General features: G+C 37.5%; 1 protein-coding gene across 3 annotated transcripts in view; it reads right to left on the bottom strand.

Annotated features, from left to right (window-relative positions):
- Nucleotides 1–21,485, bottom strand: part of MARK1 (microtubule affinity regulating kinase 1) — a 123,181-nt gene that overhangs the window by 21,959 nt on the left and 79,737 nt on the right. For all 3 annotated transcript variants that reach the window (XM_004439669.3, XM_014794720.2, XM_087424367.1), the window contains exons 7-11: nucleotides 20,184–20,240; nucleotides 16,800–17,036; nucleotides 16,593–16,712; nucleotides 2,530–2,629; nucleotides 1,344–1,456 (exon numbers count right to left, since the gene is read on the bottom strand). In XM_004439669.3, coding sequence (XP_004439726.1) covers nucleotides 1,344–1,456; nucleotides 2,530–2,629; nucleotides 16,593–16,712; nucleotides 16,800–17,036; nucleotides 20,184–20,240 — 627 coding nt within the window. The remainder of the gene's footprint in view (nucleotides 1–1,343; nucleotides 1,457–2,529; nucleotides 2,630–16,592; nucleotides 16,713–16,799; nucleotides 17,037–20,183; nucleotides 20,241–21,485) is intronic.

The following is a 21,485-nucleotide window of genomic DNA, read 5'->3' as shown; positions in this document are numbered from 1 at the left end:
TCTCTACTGAAGACTTCTCTCCTCCACTTTAATAATAATACCTACCTGGTGGGTCACTGAGAACAGTAGATGAATTAATACGTGGAAAGTCCTTAGAACAGTTCCTGGCACATTACCGTGTGCTCCTCTGATGACGACTCCCAAATCGATTAATGCTACTCAAATCACTCCCCCCAGATCCAGATCTATACATCCAAGTGTCTACTAGACAGCTCCATCCAAGAGGAATCTCAAATTCAACCACCCCAAACTGAATGAACTTCCCATCTTCCCCCTGAAATTCACTCTTTTCGGATCTTGGCAAACACATCTTACAAAACCAGTCACCTATCCTAGAATCTGAGGGTCTCTTATCCCTCACTTCCAACAGGTTACCAAGTACTGTTAACTCTGCCTCTTACACTTCTTGGCCTGTTGTAGATGCCTGTCCTCCTACATGTCTCAGAGTATCCTGTACATCCCCCTAATCAGAGCACGTACACACTGTACCACACCGTTGACTGCTTCTCTCTCCTCTAGACTGAGCAGAGACTTGCCCATCTTTCTAGCCACAGTATATAGCATAGTTTCTGGTACAGAGCGAGTTCAATAAATGTCAGCTGAATGTACTGCTTTACTAATCATTACTACCTAATTATAAATAATTTCAGCCTATTCTATAAGATGCCTCCTACAGATGTCTAATTTTCAACAAACTGTCAATGCTCTGGGCTCTGTCCTGACTCTCAATTTATACCTTCATGTTTGCTGTCCCAAATGATCATTTGCTTTTATGGTTTAATCACCATTTGCATACAGTTATTTCCTGAATCTGTCTCATTATTACAGATCTCTCCCGGCCTTGAGAATTCCCAACTGAATGTATCAAAGCCACCTGACATTCTACAAGGCAAAATATCACCAAACAACCTTTTCCTGGGTTCTCACCTATATAAATCATTTAAGACATACAGCTTGTTTTAAATGCTGCCATTTCCCCTTGTTTCAGTCACTATCTTTTCTGCACACACAGAATAAACATATTACCTTTGACAGGGCTGTTGCATTTGAATGCGTAACTCTGGGGGATGTTATTCTCAAAGACTAGACCATGAATGGTGCCTCTTAGAGCCAAGCAAGGCACTAAGCCTGCTCTTTTGTAACAGAATCTCTCTTAGTATTTGGAAATGAAATCAGTTCATAACTTAGCATCTTGAGTTTTGAATTCTAATAAATAAGAATGTTAGGGTCTTCGTATATTTTTGATACAACATAGAATATATTTTCTAACATTATATCTTATACTTAGGCATCACTTAGCTCAAGAAATAATTCACATTAATCTAAAAAGGTGAAAAACTTACTTCAGGTGGTTTTCTACCAAGAAGAATATAAGTAGCCATAACTTCATCATATTTCTGAGTTACTAAGGCGTCATTTATCTCATCTCGTGCAAAACCCATGGTGATCATGATGTCTAGAAATAAAAAAACATGCAAATTTTCTGAAAATGGTTTTTTTTAGTAAACAAACCAACAAAAACAGGCAAGTTTGTCCACATTATATATGAAAACTAAGTTCTGAAATTTTAAAGTGTAATAGTAATTATAAAAACTTCTGAATTATTAACATACAGATACCATACATTCACAGATACTATAACATTCACAATTTTTCCTGCAGAAATTATCCACACCTAGGTTATATATTCATGGGCCCACCCCACTTCTCATTGCCTACCACATTCCTGAGCTGAGTTCCTTCGTCAGCCAGAGACAACAGTCTCTGTCTATCTGTGACAAACAAAATCTCTTTTCTCCTTATCTCTTGACACACTCTCAGCCACTCATGCAGTGGTTTCTCCCCTCTCTTAACAATTTCTGCTTTCTGATCTGAAGGCAGGCTGATTCTTCTTTGGAAGGCCTGAATTCCACAGTTGCTGTTCTGATAGGATTCCTAACACCCTAGAATGCTCCTCCCTTGCCACTGTGAACTCAAGCCAGACAGGAGCACAATTGAGAGGACTCAGTTGTGAGTTTCTGACGGCTGTGGGAAGGGAGAGAGAAGTGAAGAGAACAGGTTGGAGGCAGACCGCGCTGGCTGGGTATGGAAGGATGGACCCTGCTGAGATCGTGGGAAACGAAAGGGAGAGCCAAAGTGTTCATCCCTTTAACTCAGTGCCTCTGCATTTCTGGGTAAAATACATGCTGTTTTGCTGATACTTATCAGTCACTTAAGCATTAGTGCTGATACTTAAATCAGTCTTTCCTCCTCCTATAGGGATTGCTGAAAGAAAACAATGAGGTTTATCTACATTATTATTTTATATCACTGTTACCAACAACTGAATGAGATTATAATATACATGAGAACAAACTAAGGAACTTGAAATTTGTAATGTTTAGTGTATAGTCAGGGAAAGATGATATTGCAAGTATTTTTCAAATAAAAGTTGCTTCCTACTTATATTTTTAAATGCTATTTTGCTAGACAAAAGGATTCTTACTTATAGCGTTGGGACAGCAGCTCTCACAATATTTAAATACTTACCTATTCTTTTCATGTCATTAAAATCTGGTTCCGGCTCAGCATACGGCTTTAGTTCTTCTTCTTCATGACCAACATTCATCCATCGATCTTTCATTATTTGCTAGGAAATAAACTCTACATTATGTTTGGCCAATCAGAACATTCAACCACATCTTTTAGCTTTATTTTAGTAAATGTGAAATTTATTAGTTCACTCAACAAGAATTATGTGACGTTTTCAAACTAAAGTGGCTGTTTCCAGCTTGATAAGCAGGCCAGCAAGAGGTGTAGGAATTGGGGACACACTTACGTACGTATCTTATGACAGCTACGCCCATCATCCCACACACTCACCAAACGTATCGATTCAAAATAATCTGCTGCCCATCATCCTCTAAAAGGAATATTTCACATTTGAAAGTTTTAACCTAAGAACCTGCTGATTTTAACCTCTGCTTCATATTTTTACATTTGAGATTAATGAAGAGATTATCATTTTTCCTGGTCATCTACCAAATATATACCTGTATTTTAAAATCACCACTTACTAAAACATTAGGAAAGAAGAGATGATGGGGAATGGAAATCAGGGTTAGTCAGTCAAGAGAGCTCAGAGAATATGGTAAGGGAGAGTGGTCAAAATTTAAGCCTAGAGTCAGGAATTAGCTTAAGAATCAGGGTGAAAACAGGGGTTGGTGTGAATTACCAGAGGCAAATTTAACCTGAGGCTGTGAAACACCAGTCAGTCCTAGGTTGTTAAAAGGCAAAAGAGTAGGGGCATCCTATGGAATGGGGAAAATAGACACAAACCATATATGGGATAAGCGAGTAATATCTAGAATATATAAAGAAATCCTACAAGTCAATAATAATAAAAAAAACTGCCCCATTAAAAATGGGCAAAAGACTTGAATAGATATTTCTCCAAAGAATATATTAAAAAAACCAGAATATATAAAAACAAACATATGAAAAGATGCTCAACATCACTAATCATCACAGAAATAAAAACCACAATGAGATATCACCTCCCATCTGTTAGGGTGGCCACTATGCAAAAAAACAAAAATATCAAGCATTGGTGAGGATGTGGAGAAACTGGAACCCTTGTGCAACGTTGGTGTGACTGCAAAATGGTGTTACTGCTATGGTAAACAGTATGGAGGTTCCTCAAAAAATTAAAAATAGAACTACTATATGATCCAGCAATTCCACTTCTGGGTATATATCCAAAAAAACTGAAAACAGGATCTTGAAGAGATATTTGCACACTCACGTTCACTGCAGCATTACTCACAATGGCCAAGATGTGGAAACAACCTAAATGTCCAATGGATGAATGGATAAAGAAAATGTGGCATACATACAATGGAATATTATTCAGCCTTAAAAAAGGAAATTCTGTCATATGCTACAATGTGGATGAACATCAAGGACATTGCTAAGTGAAATAAGTCAATCACGAAAAGACAAATACTGCATGATTCCACTTATCTGAGGTATCCAAAGTAATCAAACTCATAGAAACAGGAAGTAGAATGGTGTTTGCCAGGGGCTGGGAGGAGGAGGCAATGGGGAGTTATTCAGTGGTACAGAGTTTCAGTCATGTAAGATACAAAAGTTCTAGAGATCTGCTGTTCAATAATGTGCATTTGGTTAACAATATTCTAATGTACACTTAAAATTATAAAGAGGATAAATTTATATTATGTTTTTGCCACACATACAAAAAAGTGGGGAATAATTCTATATTAATTTAGAAAAATTTTTAACATTTTATTACTATAGAGTTCTAGGTTTTCATTCAGGAACATATGAAGTGCTGATATATTAATATTCTTCTTCCAGGTCCTGCAAAGTATGTTCTCCATCTCTAAACTTTATTTGCCAATATTCTACTAATTAGAAAAATAATTTTCCATATACAGATCTTTTTGAGGCTAATTCCTTGACTGCTCAGGTACCTTCCCTTCATTTAATAATATTTACCCAAAATCACTCATTAGAAGATAAGAACTCCAGAGCAGATCTCTAATAACTGGGTTAAGAATACTGCTGTGTTGAAGCAGGAGGCATCACAATCCCTGACTTCAAAACATACTACAAAGCAATAGTAATCAAAACAGCATGGTACTGGTCAAAAACAGACACACAGATCAATGGAACAGAATTGAAAGCCCAGAAATAAAACCACACATATACGGACAGCTAATTTTCGACAAAGGTGCTAAAAACATGCAATGGAGAAAGGAAAGTCTCTTCAATAAATGGTGCTGGGAAAACTGGACAGCCACATGCAAAAGAATGAAAGTGGACCATGTGCTATCGCCATTCACAAAAATTACCTCAAAATGGATCAAAGACCTGAAGGTGAGACCTGAAACTATAAAACTCATAGAAGAAAATATAGGCAACACACTATTTGACATTGGTTTTAAAGGAATCTTTTCGGATGACATGCCTACCCAGACTAGGGAAACTAAAGAAAAAATAAACAAGTGGGACTTTATCAGATTAAAGAGCTTTTATAAGACAAATGAAACCAGAATCAAGATGAACAGACAACCAACTAGCTGGGAGAGAATATTTGCAAAACATACATCAGACAAGGAGTTGATCTCCATAATATATAAAGAACTCACACAATTGAACAACAAAAAAACAAACAACCCGATCAAAAAATGGGCAGAGGAAATGAATAGACACTTCTCCAAGGAAGATATACAGATGGCCAATAGGCACATGAAAAGATGCTCAACATCACTAATCATCAGGGAAATGCAAATCAAAACAACACTAAGATACCACCTGATGCCCGTTAGAATGGCTATAATCACCAAGACAAAAAACAACAAATGTTGGAGAGGATGTGGAGAAACAGGAACCCTCATACACAGCTGGTGGGAATGCAAACTGGTGCAGCCTCTATGGAAAACGGTATGGAGATTCCTCAAAGAATTAAAAATGGAGATGCCCTATGATCCAGCCATCCCACTACTGGCAATCTACCCAACGCACCTGAAATCAACAATCCAAAGAGGCTTATGTACCCCTATGTTCATTGCAGCATTATTCACCATAGCCAAGAACTGGAAGCAACCTAAGTGTCCCTCGACAGACGATTGGATTAAGAAAATGTGGTATACATATACAATGGAATACTACTCAGCCATAAAAAAAGACAAAATCATCCCATTTGCAACAACATGGATGGGCCTGGAGCGTATTACGTTAAGTGAAATAAGCCAGAAAGAGAAAGACAAACACTGTATGATCTCACTCATATGTGGAATATAAACCAACACATGGACAGAGAAAACTGGACTGTGGTTACCAGGGGCAGTGGGGGTGGGGGGTGAGGGGTGGGCACAAGGGGTGAAGGGAGTCATATATATGGTGATGGACAAACAAAAATGTACAACCCAAAATTTCACAATGTTAGAAACCATTAAAACATCAATAAAAAAAAAAAAAAAAGAATACTGCTGTGTTGGATGGGAGGATTTTTCCAAAGGTCTTGGTCACATGATACATATTTTAATGAAAATTTGTAAATAATTCATATATGCTTGAAATATCATTATGCAGACATGTAACACTTAAAAGATTATGACTTTCTTTTCCCCCCAATTTTATTGAGATATAATTGACATATAACTTTGTATTAGTTTAAGGTATACAACAGAATGATTTGATGTATGTATATATTGTGAAAGGATCACCACAATAAATTTAGTTAACGTCCATCACCTCACAGTTACAAATATTTTTCTTGTGATGAGAACCTTTAAGATCTACTCTCTTAGTAACTTCCTAATAAACAATACAGTATTGTTAACTATAGTCACCATGCTGTACATTACATCCCCAGAACTTACTTATCTTATAACTGCAAGTTTGTACCTTTTGACCATCTTCACTCATTTCTCCCCCCAACCCCCACCTTTGGTGACCACCAATCTGTTCTGTGTCCCTGAGTTCATTTTTTTTAGATTCCGCATATAAGTGAGATCATACAGTATTTGTCTTTGTGTGACTTATCTCACTTGGCATAATGCCCTCAAGGTCCATCCATGTTGTCACAAACGGCAGGATTTCCTTTTTCCCACTTCTGCATATATACCTGAAGAAAACGCAATCACTATCTCAAAGAGATGTCTGCACCCCCATGTTCACTGCAGCATTATTTACAATAGCCAAGGCACGGAAACAACTTAACTGCCCACCAGCAGATAAACAGGTAAAGAAAATGTGGTGTATGTATACACAATGGAAGATTAAAGAACATGTGGTGTATATATACACAATGGAAGATTACGCAGCCATAACTCATTTCTTATAACCACTTTGAGCAATGGTAACTTTAAGTACATTATCCAACTAATTTTAATAAAAGAAGGCTCACTACAAAATTTAGAAAATAATAATGCTGCCACTAAGTCTTTAGTGATTATTCACCAATAAAGGGAAAGGTGTTGGGGAGGGTGCACACGGAAAAAAAAGAAAACAGCAGAGCTGCAAATTCGTGCCACATGATTTTCCAAAACATTAAGGTCCCTTCTGTTCCTCATCTCCTCCCTCTCAAATAGTATGTCTGGCAGAAGCCTAGGCACCAGCATCTGCAGAAGTAAAATTTTGTTGTTGGCAGAATTTCCTGGGTTGGAAGGTGAATACGTAAAAATCCTCTAAGAATATAACGAACTACTTAAGGATAGCTACACAGCACATACAATCCCTCCGTACTTCTCAGGCTCTAATCCAGCCCATCTACTCCTTGACGCCCTTACTTACTTCTACAGCCAGACCACACAAATACAGTAACGAAGGGAGGCACACAGAGGTGGCAGCTCAGTTGATGCTTAAAAATGAAAGCCTTTAAACACGTTTCAAATAAATCTATAACAAATCCCACCTCTCCACACACATCAGTGCAAACAAAGGAATCTAAGTGTCATTGTATCAACTCATTACTTTTTTTTATAATTTAAATTTTTTTATTGCAAAATTTTTGTCATACATTATTGTTTATCAGTCACCATATAAGTGCATCCCTCCACCCCTTGTGCCCACCCCCACCCGCCTAGCCCCTCGTAACCACCAAACAGTTCTATCTGTCCGTGGTATCTTCCACATATGAGTGAACTCATGCACTGTTTGTCTTTCTCTTTCTGGCTTATTTCACTTAACATAATACCCTCCAGGTCCATCCATGTTGTTGCAAATGGGACTATTTTGTCTTTTTCTTATGGCTGAGTAGTATTCCATGGAATATATATACCACATCTTCTTTATCCAATCATCAGTCAAGGGACACTTGGGTTGCTTCCATGTCTTGGCTATAGTGAATAATGCTGCGATGAACATAGGGGTACATAAGCCTCTTTGGATTGTGGATTTCAGGTTCGTTGGTCCACTCATTACTTTTTAACGGGAGCTCTTTAGATGTTTGTTATTACTATGATGAATGAGATTCGGCACAAAAGAAAACTAACAAACATAACCTAGGCATAAATACTTCTAGCTTTTCAAATGAACTCAAATTAGGTCCTTAGTGATGTTCTCAAATTTAAGATCACAATGTTAAAGAGTTTGAAAACAATAACCGATAGAATGAGATTTATAAATAGTAGAATCCTAAGTAAGTGCAAGTTAGATTCTGGAAGAGTAAATATGAGTGAATCATGCAATGAGGACCTGGAGGCAAAGCAAAAACACCATGAGTGATCCAGGCAGAGGAAAGAGCAGGGCAAAGGGGTGCAGTGCAAACACCAACAGGGCGTGTTTGGGGGATGGCAAACTCAGTGACCGGAGAGCACAGTGCAAGACGGGTGTGGAGCAAGATGAGGGGGGAAGATTAATAGGGCTAACTTAAACCAAATCAGGAAGGTTTCTTTCAATCAGGTAAGGGGTATGTTTGAAGAGTGTGATTTTGAAATGTCTCTCGGGCCAGTGTAGAGAGTGGATTGGAGGGGTTCAAGACTGGAGAGAGAGAAATCAACTAAGAGGCGTTAGCTAGAATCTAGGAGAGAGATGATGCCAGTCTGAATTAAAGGCAGGCAGTGGAAACAACAACAAAAAGACATTTCCAATATTTGGCTGGTAAAATCAACATAACTCTGTGATTGGATATGGGAGGAGAGGTGAAAGAGCTCAGAGAAATCGAAGATGATGCCATTTACTGAGAAACCAAACTCAGAAAGAGAAGCAGACTGGACTGAGCAAGACAGAGCTCAGCTTCAGATTCGCTGAGTTTGAAGGGCTATGGGATATCCAACAGACATGTTCTGTAAACACCCTGACACTTTATTTTGAAGCTCAAGAGAAGTCTAGGCTAGGGATGGAGACTAGGAATCAGCCAAAAGACGATGATACAAGTTGTGGGAGTGGGTGGGATTCTCTAGGAACAAGAAATAGAATTAAGAATGAACAGACCAGGGCCCAGGGTAGAGCCTCAAGGAACGCCAGCAATTAAGGGTCAGAAAGAAACATAATCCACAAAAGGAAATGGAGGAGAAAAATCTGCACAGTGACATGGAAGGCAAGGCAAGAGATTTTCAAAGAGGAGGCAGTGGTGCCCTGTCAAATAAGCTGATAACTAAGAAAGTAATCTATTGCATTTAGCAACAAAGACAGGTGACTTTTCTGAGGGCAGTTTCAGTGGAGTAGTGAGATTGGGAGCCAGAAGGCAATGCATGGAGACAAATGGATAGGTGAGGAATTGCTGACTGTAAGTGGAAATACTTTCGAAAAAGTCTGGCCAGAAAGGGAGGGGGAAGAAGGAATACTGGGGACAGGGACTGTGGGGTTGAAGGATGCCCTTTTTTTTTTTTTTTTGTGAGGAAGATCGGCCCTGAGCTAACATCTGCCAATCCTCCTCTTTTTTGCTGAGGAAGACTGGCCCTGGGCTAACATCCGTGCCCATTTTCCTCCACTTTACACGGGACGCCGCCACAGCATGGCCTGCCAAGGGGTGCATCAGTGCACGCCTGGGATCCGAACCCGTGAACCCTGGGCCACCGCAGCGGAGCGCGCACACTTAACCACTTGCACCACCAGGCGGGCCCCTATGTCTTTCTTTTTTAATGGAAGATCTTTAAGCATGTATAAAGGTTGAAGGAGAGTAGTCGGTAGAGAAGAGATTTGGGTGGTACAGAAGAGAGAGTTTTATGAAGGAGTGAGGTATTGAGAGGGCACATATGTGCTAACTCTAGCACAGGAATGAATGGATAAGTCTTGGACAAGAGAAAGGACACCTCTCCACTGTGACTAGGAAGCAGGGAGACGGGTGGAGTCCAGACAGTAATATTAAGGGTATGGTGACAGGAAATGAAGAGTTCATGGTTATCAGTTTCTATTTTCTAAGTGGAGTAAAAGACAAGGATATTTGCCTGAAATGTTTTCCAGACTTTTTCCCCCTAAGTTTCTTTTTATCTTACAATGTCCACACAAATCTGGGCCCTTCTGTTACTCTCTTTCATGGTACTCTGATCTTTGCCTACAATTTAATGCAACTTGTCATTATGTAAATATTTTGTGTTTACCTGTTAATTATCTACCTCCACTATTAGACCATAAACCCAAACAAAGAACGACCCATGTCTGATTCTTCCAGTATCACATATCCAGCACCTAAATATACCCAGCCCTCAAGTGCTCAAGACATATTTGTAGACTGAACGAATAAAACCTCTTGTGTCTGCTTTACTCCTCTGTCCTTCCTCTGTGTTCCCATGGAACTCTGTTTCTATCCCATCGTCCCTGACATCACGTTCTACCATTTATTACAGCTAGTTGTGTACAGGTCTATCTCCTTCACTATATCTACAGTCCTTGAGGATAAAGACTGCGCCTTGCACTATCTTTCTCAGCACAAACGCTTCTTGTTGCTTTTGAATAGGGCAGTGTTTTAAAATAAGGCTGCTACAGAAGCTTTGGGGGTAAGATTAAAAGCAGAGAAGAGATTAGCAATAAGAAGACATCCTAGGAAGTCATTAAAATGTCCAGGAGACAGACAACAGAGGACTGAGCTGGACATGAGGAAATGGAAGAAAAAAATTCTGTAGAGGTATAATCCATAGCACTTGAAGACAAAATCTGTTTTGGAGAGGGAGGCAAAAGATGGAATCCAAGAGGGTTCTGAGGATTCTAACTCAGGTGCCTGGCAGAATAGGGTATCCATGAATTAAGTAAGAAATATAGGAGCAATAACAGATTTGATAGTTGGAAGATAAGCAATTAAAAGCAAAATTAAGATATTCCAAATTTTCTGATGTTTCTTAATTAAACTGTGTTTATTTGGTGCTCATTTCTTAACCACTACATATCTGTCCACATCAAGGAAAAACATACATGTGGACCAAACACTCAGGCAACTTGTCTTCTATTTGGGAAAATAAGATTTACTCGTGAAACCTGGAAATATTTGAATACACAATAGAATTAACTATTCAGAATTGTGCTATTAGCAGTGAGTATTAATAAAGACCAAAAAGAGCAACTTGCAGTGTGGGCTGCAGTTTTCAGGGAAGGAATCATAAGGAGGTAGGATCTGAACTGACTCTTGAAATATAAGTAGTATTTGTTTTTTTTTGTTTTTTTTTTTTTTTTTTTTAAAGATTTTATTTATTTATTTTTCCCCCAAAGCCCCAGTACATAGTTGTCTGTCATAGCTGCACATCCTTCTAGTTGCTGTATGTGGGATGCGGCCTCAGCATGGCTGGAGGAGCGGTGCCTCGGTGCGCACCCGGGATCCGAACCCGGGCCGCCGGCAGCGGAGAGCACGCACTTAACCGCTAAGCCACGGGGCCGGCCCAATAAGTAGTATTTGGATTGGTGGAAAAGTCAAGGCAGAGGAATGTGAAGAGGGAATAGTGAGGAAGCTCTCTTCTTTGACTTGGAACAAAGGTAACATGCAATGAAAGAATGGGAGATACAGTCAGTATCGTCAGATGATAAATTTAAACTTGATCTGATAAGCAATGGAGAAATGCTACATTTTATTAACAAGGAGGATGAGTAACATCTTAGAATTAGCACTAGGAAAGGAACAACCCAAGGACCCATAGAAGGAGCACTGATTCTGCTAGTCCTCACACAAAATAAACTTGAGGCGAGGCCGATCCAGGGCAAGTGGAAAAGTCACAGTGATAAGCAAAGGCAATTGGGCAGCAACCAGAGAAAGAACACAGTTGTGCTTTCCTTTCTTATTATTCTAGTCATTGGGGATCGCCAAGAGTCCAGTTAGCAAAGTCTGTCTCACAAAAACAGTTGTATTTCAAAGCAAAATAAAGAAATCTGAGGAAAAATTTCCTTAGGTAAAAGGAATGGAAGGTAAAGGTGGGAAGGAAGAAGATGTGCTTATGGGAACATGTAGGGGAATTAACTCTATTAATTCTAAATTTGAAGGTCTTTTCCCAGAATAAGGCACAGAAAGCAACAAGATATGGAAGTATGAAAGAGAAGAGACATGTGGAAGTACCATCCTTAGTTGTGTGTACCTCATGTCTATACAAAATTCTTCCATGGGAACCAGAGTTAATATGAAAAGCCAAGGGAGAAACGTCCCCAGGAAATGGAGGTGCTGCGTGACAGGAGAGGGTTCATGTAGCCCCAGCTATGTGGTTTCAGGCAGGGTATAAATCACTAGGTCAAGAGACTACACTAGACCCAGTTGAATAAACGAATCCATTTCAGATTTCTTTTGTGATATCTCAAAACAAGAAACAAGAGGTCAAACAAGATTCCAAACTTAACAAAAGAAAGTTTATTCTAGCCATCACTGCCAAGGAACATAAATGACTACTTGCTGAGAAATTCTAGCAAAATAATTGATTCAGATAAATTACAAAGAATTAAACAAATTAACAATGGAAATATATACCCTACACTTAGGTGCACATCAAAAAACTATGGACTTTAGGATGGCTAGACAGAAATAATTTTTCTTAAATGGTTTCAACCTTGATAAAGTACACCACATGCTTCTGAATTTGTACTTAGAAATCTTTCATTTTTTAAAAAAAGATCATTATTATTATTTTTTTGCTTCACTGTCACTTGTACTGGACAGACATAAACAAGATTTTTAAGATTATCTTAGCAGCAGCTGAAAACGGTGTTACAAGTAAAAATAAATACTTTCTGAGGAGGATCAAAGATGACAGAGAAAAGGAGTCATACAATCCTCCATCCATTAAGGAGGAGCTTTGCTTTAGGCTCAAATTCTGCATTATTTTAAAAGGTAACACGGTCCATCCTGGCTAAGGACTGGAAAAATGAAAGAAGATATACATAGAGGGGATAGCAGAAAAGTCTTTCAGTTTCTTTCTAATAAAAAAATCTAGACACACCCATATTCCAGTAAATAAGAAAAAAAAAAAACCTTAGTGTATAACATAAAACACAAATCCTTTAAAAATCAGGTGTGATACTGCCCCTCCCATTATTAGTGCAGTTAGCAAGTGCTGCCAACATTCATACATAAAACCTGAAAAAATTATGTAACTGTTTAGATCTAGAAACAACCATAGGTCAAGCAAGTAGCATGTAAAACTAATTTCATCAATTTTATTTTCATGGAGGATAAATAAGGTGCTTAACTTAAAAAGGCTTTAAAAAATACTTAAGTATGCAGTCATATTTGAGAAGCAAGAGGAAGGTGTGTAAGTTAAACTAGACATTTAATAAGACAATAAGCTGGGGCCGGCCTGGTGGCGCAAGTGGTTAAGTGCATGCGCTCCACTGCGGTGGCCCCGGGTTCGCCGGTTTGGATCCCGGGCGCGTACCCACGACCCGCTTGGCAAGCCATGCTGTGGCGGCGTCCCATATAAAGTGGAGGAAGATGGGCATGGATGTTAGCCCAGGGCCAGTCTTCCTCAGCAAAAAAAAAAAAAAAAAAAAAAAGAGGAGGATTGGCAGATGTTAGCACAGGGCTGATCTTCCTCACACACACACACAAAAAAGACAGTAAGCTGCATAAGATTCTGTAAATCAAATTTCAATAATAACAAACTATATATAGTGAAGAAAGACTAGCATTTAATAAATTACTCATGATACTCAAGTGACACCAAAAAAAATACATAGAGTTTCATTTTTTTACATACAGGAATTAACAGGGGAAATATTTCATATTAAAATGTACGAAGCTCATAAAAATCTACAAGGCTGATAAACTAGACTCCTTTAGACAATAGTTCAGAGACAGAGAGTTTACACATGAAGAAGCACAGATAACTAGTTTTTAAAAATATCGAGCATTATCTCTAATGAAATAAATACACATTAAAGCAATTATGACAAACTACATTACTACCATAAAGGCATCAAATACTGGAGATTATTATATCCAATACTGAATCCAGTTGTGGAGAACAGATATCTTCTTTTTGTGTGTGTATGTGTGTGTGTGGGTGTGAGGAAGATCGGCCCTGAGCTAACATCCATGCTCATCCTCCTCTTTTTGCTGAGGAAGACCGGCTCTGAGCTAACATCTATTGCCAATCCTCCTCCTTTTTTTTCCCCCCAAAGCCCCAGTAGATAGTTGTATGTCATAGTTGCACATCCTTCTAGTTGCTGCATGTGGGACATGGCCTCAGCATGGCCGGAGAAGCGGTGCACGCCCGGAATCCGAACCAGGGCCACCAGTAGCAGAGCGCGCGCACTTAACCGCTAAGCCACGGGGCCGGCCATAGAACAGATATCTTCAAATGCCTTAGATCACACACGATCTTTTGGCAATAATCTCTAAGACCTATCAGAGTGTTTATACCCTTTGACCTACTAATTATGCTCTGGAGAATTTATTTACGCATATATCCCAAAGAAAAAAAAAAGTATATCACGTTATTTTTAACGAAAACAACTTAAATGTGCAACAAGCAGGGAATAGTTAAATAACTTATAATACATAATCCAAGGAGAACAACACTGCTATTGACAAGGAAGGAGCTCACTCTTATGATAAAGCAAAAAGTACATACTCATGTTAAAAACAAAAAGAACGCACCACGACATGAAAACATTACCACTGTATAAAAATTTATGTTTACAGACTGAAGACTAGTATTTTGAAAACAGCTGTTTTTTATATTTATGGATTTTTTTTTTTTGCTGTAAAGTTGATAATAAACTTCGCATGAAAAATAAAAGTGAAGACTAATGTAATTTTCAATGTCACTGCTATTTCAAAGAGAGTTTATTAAGATTTGGTATAAAAAATGTTTCTTTTTTTAAACGGTGTCAGATTTCTTTGGAAAGTTATTTCTGGGAATTGTGAAGCAGATCAGACTTTATATAGTGATATCTGTAATATTATGACAATATTTCCAATGAAGACTCATGGTTTCATGGCTGAAAACTTAGTTTTGATAAGCTGGTGCAGGAGGCTCAGACTGTATTCAAATACATCAAGTTGAGCTTCTGATGATCAAATATTTTAATAATAATAATTCAGCTTTTAAATTAAGCTCATAAAATTCTAAAACTTTAATCTTTTGTATTTTAATACAAAGGATGAAAGAGGTAAACATTTGGCTACTGTAAATTAATCATCATTGAGACAGTAAGTACATCTTATCAGCTGTCCACAGAGATACAGAGATGTGTAACATCTATTCCCCCCAAATAATTTTTGTACGTTCTTTTTGTTCTGCTCATTAGCTGAGCTGATGCATCAACTATGGATACTTTATTAAGTGACATTCAGGTAAATCAGGTTCCTATGATAAAAGTCGGTCATAAAGCAGATTAAGACAGACTTATGTTGCCATAAAATTTTAGAACTGACATGAGAGTCAACAATTTTAAACTACTTCACACAATTTTCTATCAATAATGATTGAAAGTAAGTTTAGAAAAGCAGTAATATGAAAGTGGGCATTTCGACTGCACAGGCTTCTCTATTAAAACATCATTAACATATTCTTTTACCCCCCCCAAAAAAATACAAAAACCATAGGCAGGAACTAATCACATTTAAACAAACAATTCAGTAAAAAATATCTGATAATTGATTCACTGATATAAAGCATTTAAAATAATTTCCCAATGGAAGTCACCATCCCTTAACTTCCATCAAAACATACTGTATCTTTTAGTGAAAAATATTTGTGGAAATATAATTACAAAGCCCAAACTAACCTGAGAGCTCTGTACACAGGGATGGCTCCCTATAAGGCTGCCTCCTAACCAGCATGGAGTCCGTGCCAGAAAGCCCCATTGCTACACTAAAAAAGTACAGTTTAAATGAGGTTAATTCTCTGAATTTTCTACCCTATCTATTAAGGCAAATAAATGAGGACAAAAAGTACCAGTGAATAACACATGCTGAATCTTGAAATTATCTTAGTATAGGCTATAATATCATTCTTAAAAACAGATGGGCAAAATACTTAAGAAATGAGTTGTTCTCACTACAGTGTCAGAGGAAAAAAGGTTAGACATTTTGGTTATGTGAACCTCTGATGTTATTTGGCTATAACACATTTAGTACATTTATAATAGTGTCTATTATTATAAATAACCTCACATAGGGACTGTATGTAGGCAACACAACAGTGTGTTAAGAAATGAAATACCTGTTTCCAATACGTTCTACTTAAATTGTAAGTTTTCTGTACTGATGTTGAGAGGTTTCTATTAAAATTTTTAATATCAGATACTAATTTCAGATACAGCCATGAAGTATTTACTCGCTTAGAATTTCCACTATCTTCTTTTATCCTCGAAATATTCGTACTTACTAAATATAAGGTTTCTGTATTGGATCAAGCAATTTCTGACAGAGGCTAGGTTTTCCTCCTTCTCCAACTAAAAGTCAATTTTATCTCTATTTTTAAGCTGTTTTAATTTAATACTTCACTACAGGACAAAGAAGAAATAACAGTCTTTAAAGAAACCTTCTGTGACAACTTTTGAGCAGTGACAGAATCACGTCCCTTTCCCTAGCTCTAAACAAAAGGCAAATTAGATGATTTGGCAATTTTCCTAAAAAGACACAGGGAGTAAATTATTTAAAATCCTCTTCAGTTCCTGGAATATTTTAATTGCTAAACTTTAAATCTGGAGTACAAAAAAGTACTTACTTCCAAGCTGCCTCTCTTTATTGGATTCAGCACTAGTAATTTCTTGAGAAGATTTTCACAGTCAGTGGACATATAGAAGGGAATACGGTACTTCCCTCGTAAGACTCGCTCCCGCAGTTCCTTAAAAAGGCAAAAGAAAGCACTTATAACCGGCGTTTGAAATTATCATACTTGGGGATGAAACATTAATGTCGATTTAGCCGATACCTTTAAATTCTGGCCATCGAAAGGCAACGAGCCACTGACTAATGTATAGAGAATGACCCCGAGACTCCACACATCCACTTCAGGGCCGTCGTATTTCTTTCCTTGGAAAAGTTCGGGAGCAGCGTAGGGTGGGCTTCCACAAAACGTGTCCAATTTGTTCCCAACTGTAAATTCATTACTAAAACCAAAGTCAGCAATTTTAATATTCATATCAGCATCAAGGAGAAGGTTTTCAGCCTAAGAGGAAGATAATAAAAGGGACAATGTAAAAAGCCTATGTAAAATAAAAGATTCATTATAATTATGTCAGATCCCAAACACATATTTGTTGCCTCTCGTTTTTAAACGTAATCTCAAATTTAGAAGCCCAGCATGGTACTTCAACGCAGAGCTGCTCAGAATTACATCTATATAAGAATTATTTTTAACACTATAAAAGGAAAGCTCTCATTTATATGCATATCTGTAACTCTCTAAGAAAGGTTATTTAAAACCCATTTTCTTCCATAGGATATTTTAAACCCGTTTTTTCTTCATGGTAACAAACATCCTGGAACTATATCTTAATATGACCTACTTTAAAAACATATAAGTCAGCATAACGCTAATCCATTTGGGGCTTAATCCAACAAGTTTACCCAAAGGTGTTCTATTTTAATAGAGTATCCCTGGTTAATAATGCAAAGCTCAAGAGTATACCTAAAATAATTGCCAGTCAGGGGTTCTGTCCTACTGAATTAGATCCTTCGTCCTCTCTCATAGAATGCTTCCTCAACAAAGTTCTGTTCTTTCAGTAAAATAAAACAATAGAGTACAGCCTCCATTAGATCTTGTCTGTTTGAAGCTTCCTTTTCCTGTACTAAAACTAGATTCTCTTCTGGAGGTATATTTTGGTGGAAAGCAGTGATTCCCCCTCCATGTTTTCAGATGCTGGTTTTCTAAAATCCTAAATAAAAAATCACTCAAAGAAAAAATTCTAAATGTGCCTTTTGTAAATGCAAGCAATACAATAAAAGATTTGCTTTTGTACATGTTTTGTTTCAAACTCTATGCTACAACCGATAGACTAACGAAGTTATAGGTTGCTTTGTAGATGTGCTTTATGAGGTTACAAATTGGAGTAAAATTTGACTAAAATGAAAATCAGAGTTCTCTCTATCATTGGAGAGTCGAAGAGTCATGAGAGCCAGGCACTCTGCCCATCATATAGCTCTTCCCTCCCCCACCCCATTCTCCTTCTCTTTTTTTAAGGTATGCTAGCTTGGTATCTTTGTTCTGGAAAATGGAGATACATCCAACACCCAAAAATACATGATAAAAATGTGGTGTGATTTATGACATAAATACTATAACAGCACATAAATTTGGGAGATTTATATTAAATCATAATATAAATAATTTATGGACTGTGTGACAAAAGCAGGTTATTTTGATGTTCTGATGTAATGGCCTGGTCATTGTAAATATCTGAGGCCATCTGTGAGCAAGCTGGACTTTCCTCGGTCTCTCTGAAGATGTCTGGATGGATATCAAAGTATCCATGCTCCTCAGAAGAGGAGAGCTGGAGGGGGCTCTGAGGTCTCCTTCCAGAGTGTACAGGAAACTCCCTCCACTTGATTGGAAGGAAAACACAGTGTTTGAATGTGATTCTTTTTTCATATAAGAAATGAGATAAAGCTGGGGGGCAAACACACAGGCAGGGGTACCGTCCTCTTTTTCTCTTTCTTTGCAGAAGTGATTTCCCTTTAAAATGGCCGAGGGAGGAAAACGAGAAACAGAAAAATTTGGAGCAGTAGAAAACCTGTAATCTCAGGAAAATGAAGCCAAAATACAGGATTAGACTTTTGACAACTGCACAGGACAGTATTTTCAAATATAACACAAACTAGTGCTAGTAATCGACAGAGGCCATGTGACAAGAAATAAAAAAGAAAAACAGACTACTAGGTAAGAAACAATGTTAAGTTAAATTTGGAAGAAGAGGGAAAAAGAAAAAAAAAGACAAATGTTTTAGCCCACGGACATATTTCCACTTTCATTAAAAAAAAAAAAAAACTTATTTGGTTACAACCCTTTCTTTTTTTATTATTTTATCTTTTAATAAGAATTATATATATTTAAGGTGTACAACATGATGATCTGATATACATACACACAGTGAAAAGATTATAATAGCCAAGCTAATTACATATCATCTCCTCACATAGTTACCATTTGTGTGTGTGTGTGATGAGAGTATCTGAAATCTACTCTGTTAGCAAATTGCCAGTATTCAATATAGTACTATTAACTTTTTGGATATGACACCAAAAGCTCAGGCAACCAAAGCGAAAATAAACAAGTGAGACTTCAGACTAAAAAGCTTCTGCACAGCAAGGAAAACTATCAACAGAACGAAAAGACAACCTAACAATTAGGAGAAGGTATTTGCAAACCATATATCTGATAAAGGGTTAATATGCACACTATATAAGGAACTCATACAACTCAATAGCAAGAAAATAAACAATCCAATTAAAAAATGGCCAAAGCACCTCAATAGACATTTTTCCAAAGAAGATATACAAATGGTCAAGAAGTACATGAAAAGGTACTCAACATCACTAATCATCAGGGAAATGCAAATCAAAATCACAATGAGATATCACCTCCCACCTGTTCGGATAGCTATCATCAAAAATATAAAAGATAAATGGTGGCAAGGATGTGGAGAAAAGGGAACCCTTGTGCACTGGTGGTGGGAATGTAAACCGGTTACAGTCATTATGGAAAACTGTATGGAGGTACCTCAAAAAACTAAAAATAGAACTACCCTATGATCCAGCAATCCTTCTCTTGGTTATATAGCCAAAGGAAATGAAATCAGTACCTTGAAGAGATATCTGTGCTCCCATGTTCACTGTCACAAACATTTGTTGACTATCATACATTTCTCATTCTAACGTATGCCACTTTATCCTAATCACACCCACTTGATGTTCATAAAAACATTTAGAAACTCTCCTTATTTCTTTGAGGTTTACTGTAAAGAATAAGCGCTGGCTCTTACATTATCCAAGCCTGGATTCCTGCCCTGGCCTTGCTTCTGACTGAACAGGACCTCAGGCATTTTTAGTTTGGGACAAAGTTCCACACTGATCTATTAAAATAAACTAACTAACGGTGAATCAAATCCTCTAGCCTTTAATGATAGATAACTTCTCATTCATATTGTCTTCATTTTCTCAGTGAAAATACTGCCTTTCACAAAGTTGCTGTGAGGATTAAATGATAACTAATTTCCTTGTACAGTGCCTGGCACAATTAGGCAACCATAAGATAACTCTAATACTATAAAATATCTGTGCATAATTCAGAATTTTTTGTTATAAATCGGTGGCTTACCTTAAGGTCACGGTGAACAATGCACTTTTGATGACAATACTGCACAGCAGATACAATCTGAAACAAACATTCGGATAAAAGGTTCTAAATGATTTTATGGTAAAAACACTGCAATTTTCCCCCAATTATCACCTCCAATTTAGATAAACTACTAACTTGGGTTTCAAAATAATATTTAATAATTTCACTGTTCATTTCATTCAGAAAACATATTAATAAACATATTAAAGTGATGGAACTTTCACTCTTAAATGTGGAAAAGTAGTATTCTCTTGTTAAAATACACCAAAGTATTTCTTTGTCAGAGTCTGTGATGATTTTTTTTTTGTGTGTGTGAGGAAGATCAGCCCTGAGCTAACATCCATGCCAATCCTCCTCTTTTTGCTGAGGAGGACTGGCTCTGAGCTAACATCTATTGCCAATCCTCCTCCCTTTTTTTTCCCCAAAGCCCCAGTAGATAGTTGCATGTCATAGTTGCACATCCTTCTAGTTGCTGTATGTGGGACGCTGCCTCAGCATGGCCGGAGAAGCGGTGCGTCAGTGCACGCCCGGGATCCAAACCCCGGCCGCCAGTAGCAGAGCATGTGCACTTAACCACTAAGGCACGGGGCCAGCCCTGTGATGATTTTTGTGTTGTTATCTTTCTCTGTCTACATGATCAAATGCGTACAATTTGTAGTTTTGGTCAAATGGTTTATTCCAGCGTTAGAATAAGAGCTTTCGCACACGTGAATCAGTATCCCAAGACACTTGGTTCAAGTTCAAAAAGCAAAACTCTATTTTAGGAATTATATAAAATGTATTCAAGGAATGTTTCTTTAGTGAGGCCAATTTACTAAGAACTTATCAGTGGGGTACTTAGCAACATCCTATATTTGTCTGCTCATATATAAAGAAATGGGAACATTTTTGAGCCTTGAAAAGAAACCCAATTGTCAAAAGTAAAGAGGTGAAAATGAAATTTAATCTTAAACCTGTCACTAATTCAGGCAAAGCATTCTACACTGGTAACTAGGTTTTGTATGCAGACATAATTTTTACCATTACATAGGACTCTTTGGGGACAAGGGCTAACCAGGGAGGAACTCAAAAGTTTAAGAGTCAAATATACAAATGAGAAAAAGGTTATGAACATTCTACGATAGTTATTTACTACATAAAATACAGAAACGGCAAGAATCTGATAGCAATCAAGAACTATTTTGTACATATAATTATATCTAATGTATAGGAGGACGATCATTTTAATGTACAGCAGAACATTCAACTCTGTGGATTCAGGTAAATATAAGCAGTCTGAAG

The sequence above is a fragment of the Ceratotherium simum genome, chromosome 36 (assembly GCF_057802395.1).
Source record: "Ceratotherium simum simum isolate JZ-2026a chromosome 36, ASM5780239v1, whole genome shotgun sequence".
Lineage (NCBI taxonomy): Eukaryota > Metazoa > Chordata > Mammalia > Perissodactyla > Rhinocerotidae > Ceratotherium > Ceratotherium simum.
This window is presented reverse-complemented; position numbering and strand designations above follow the sequence as displayed.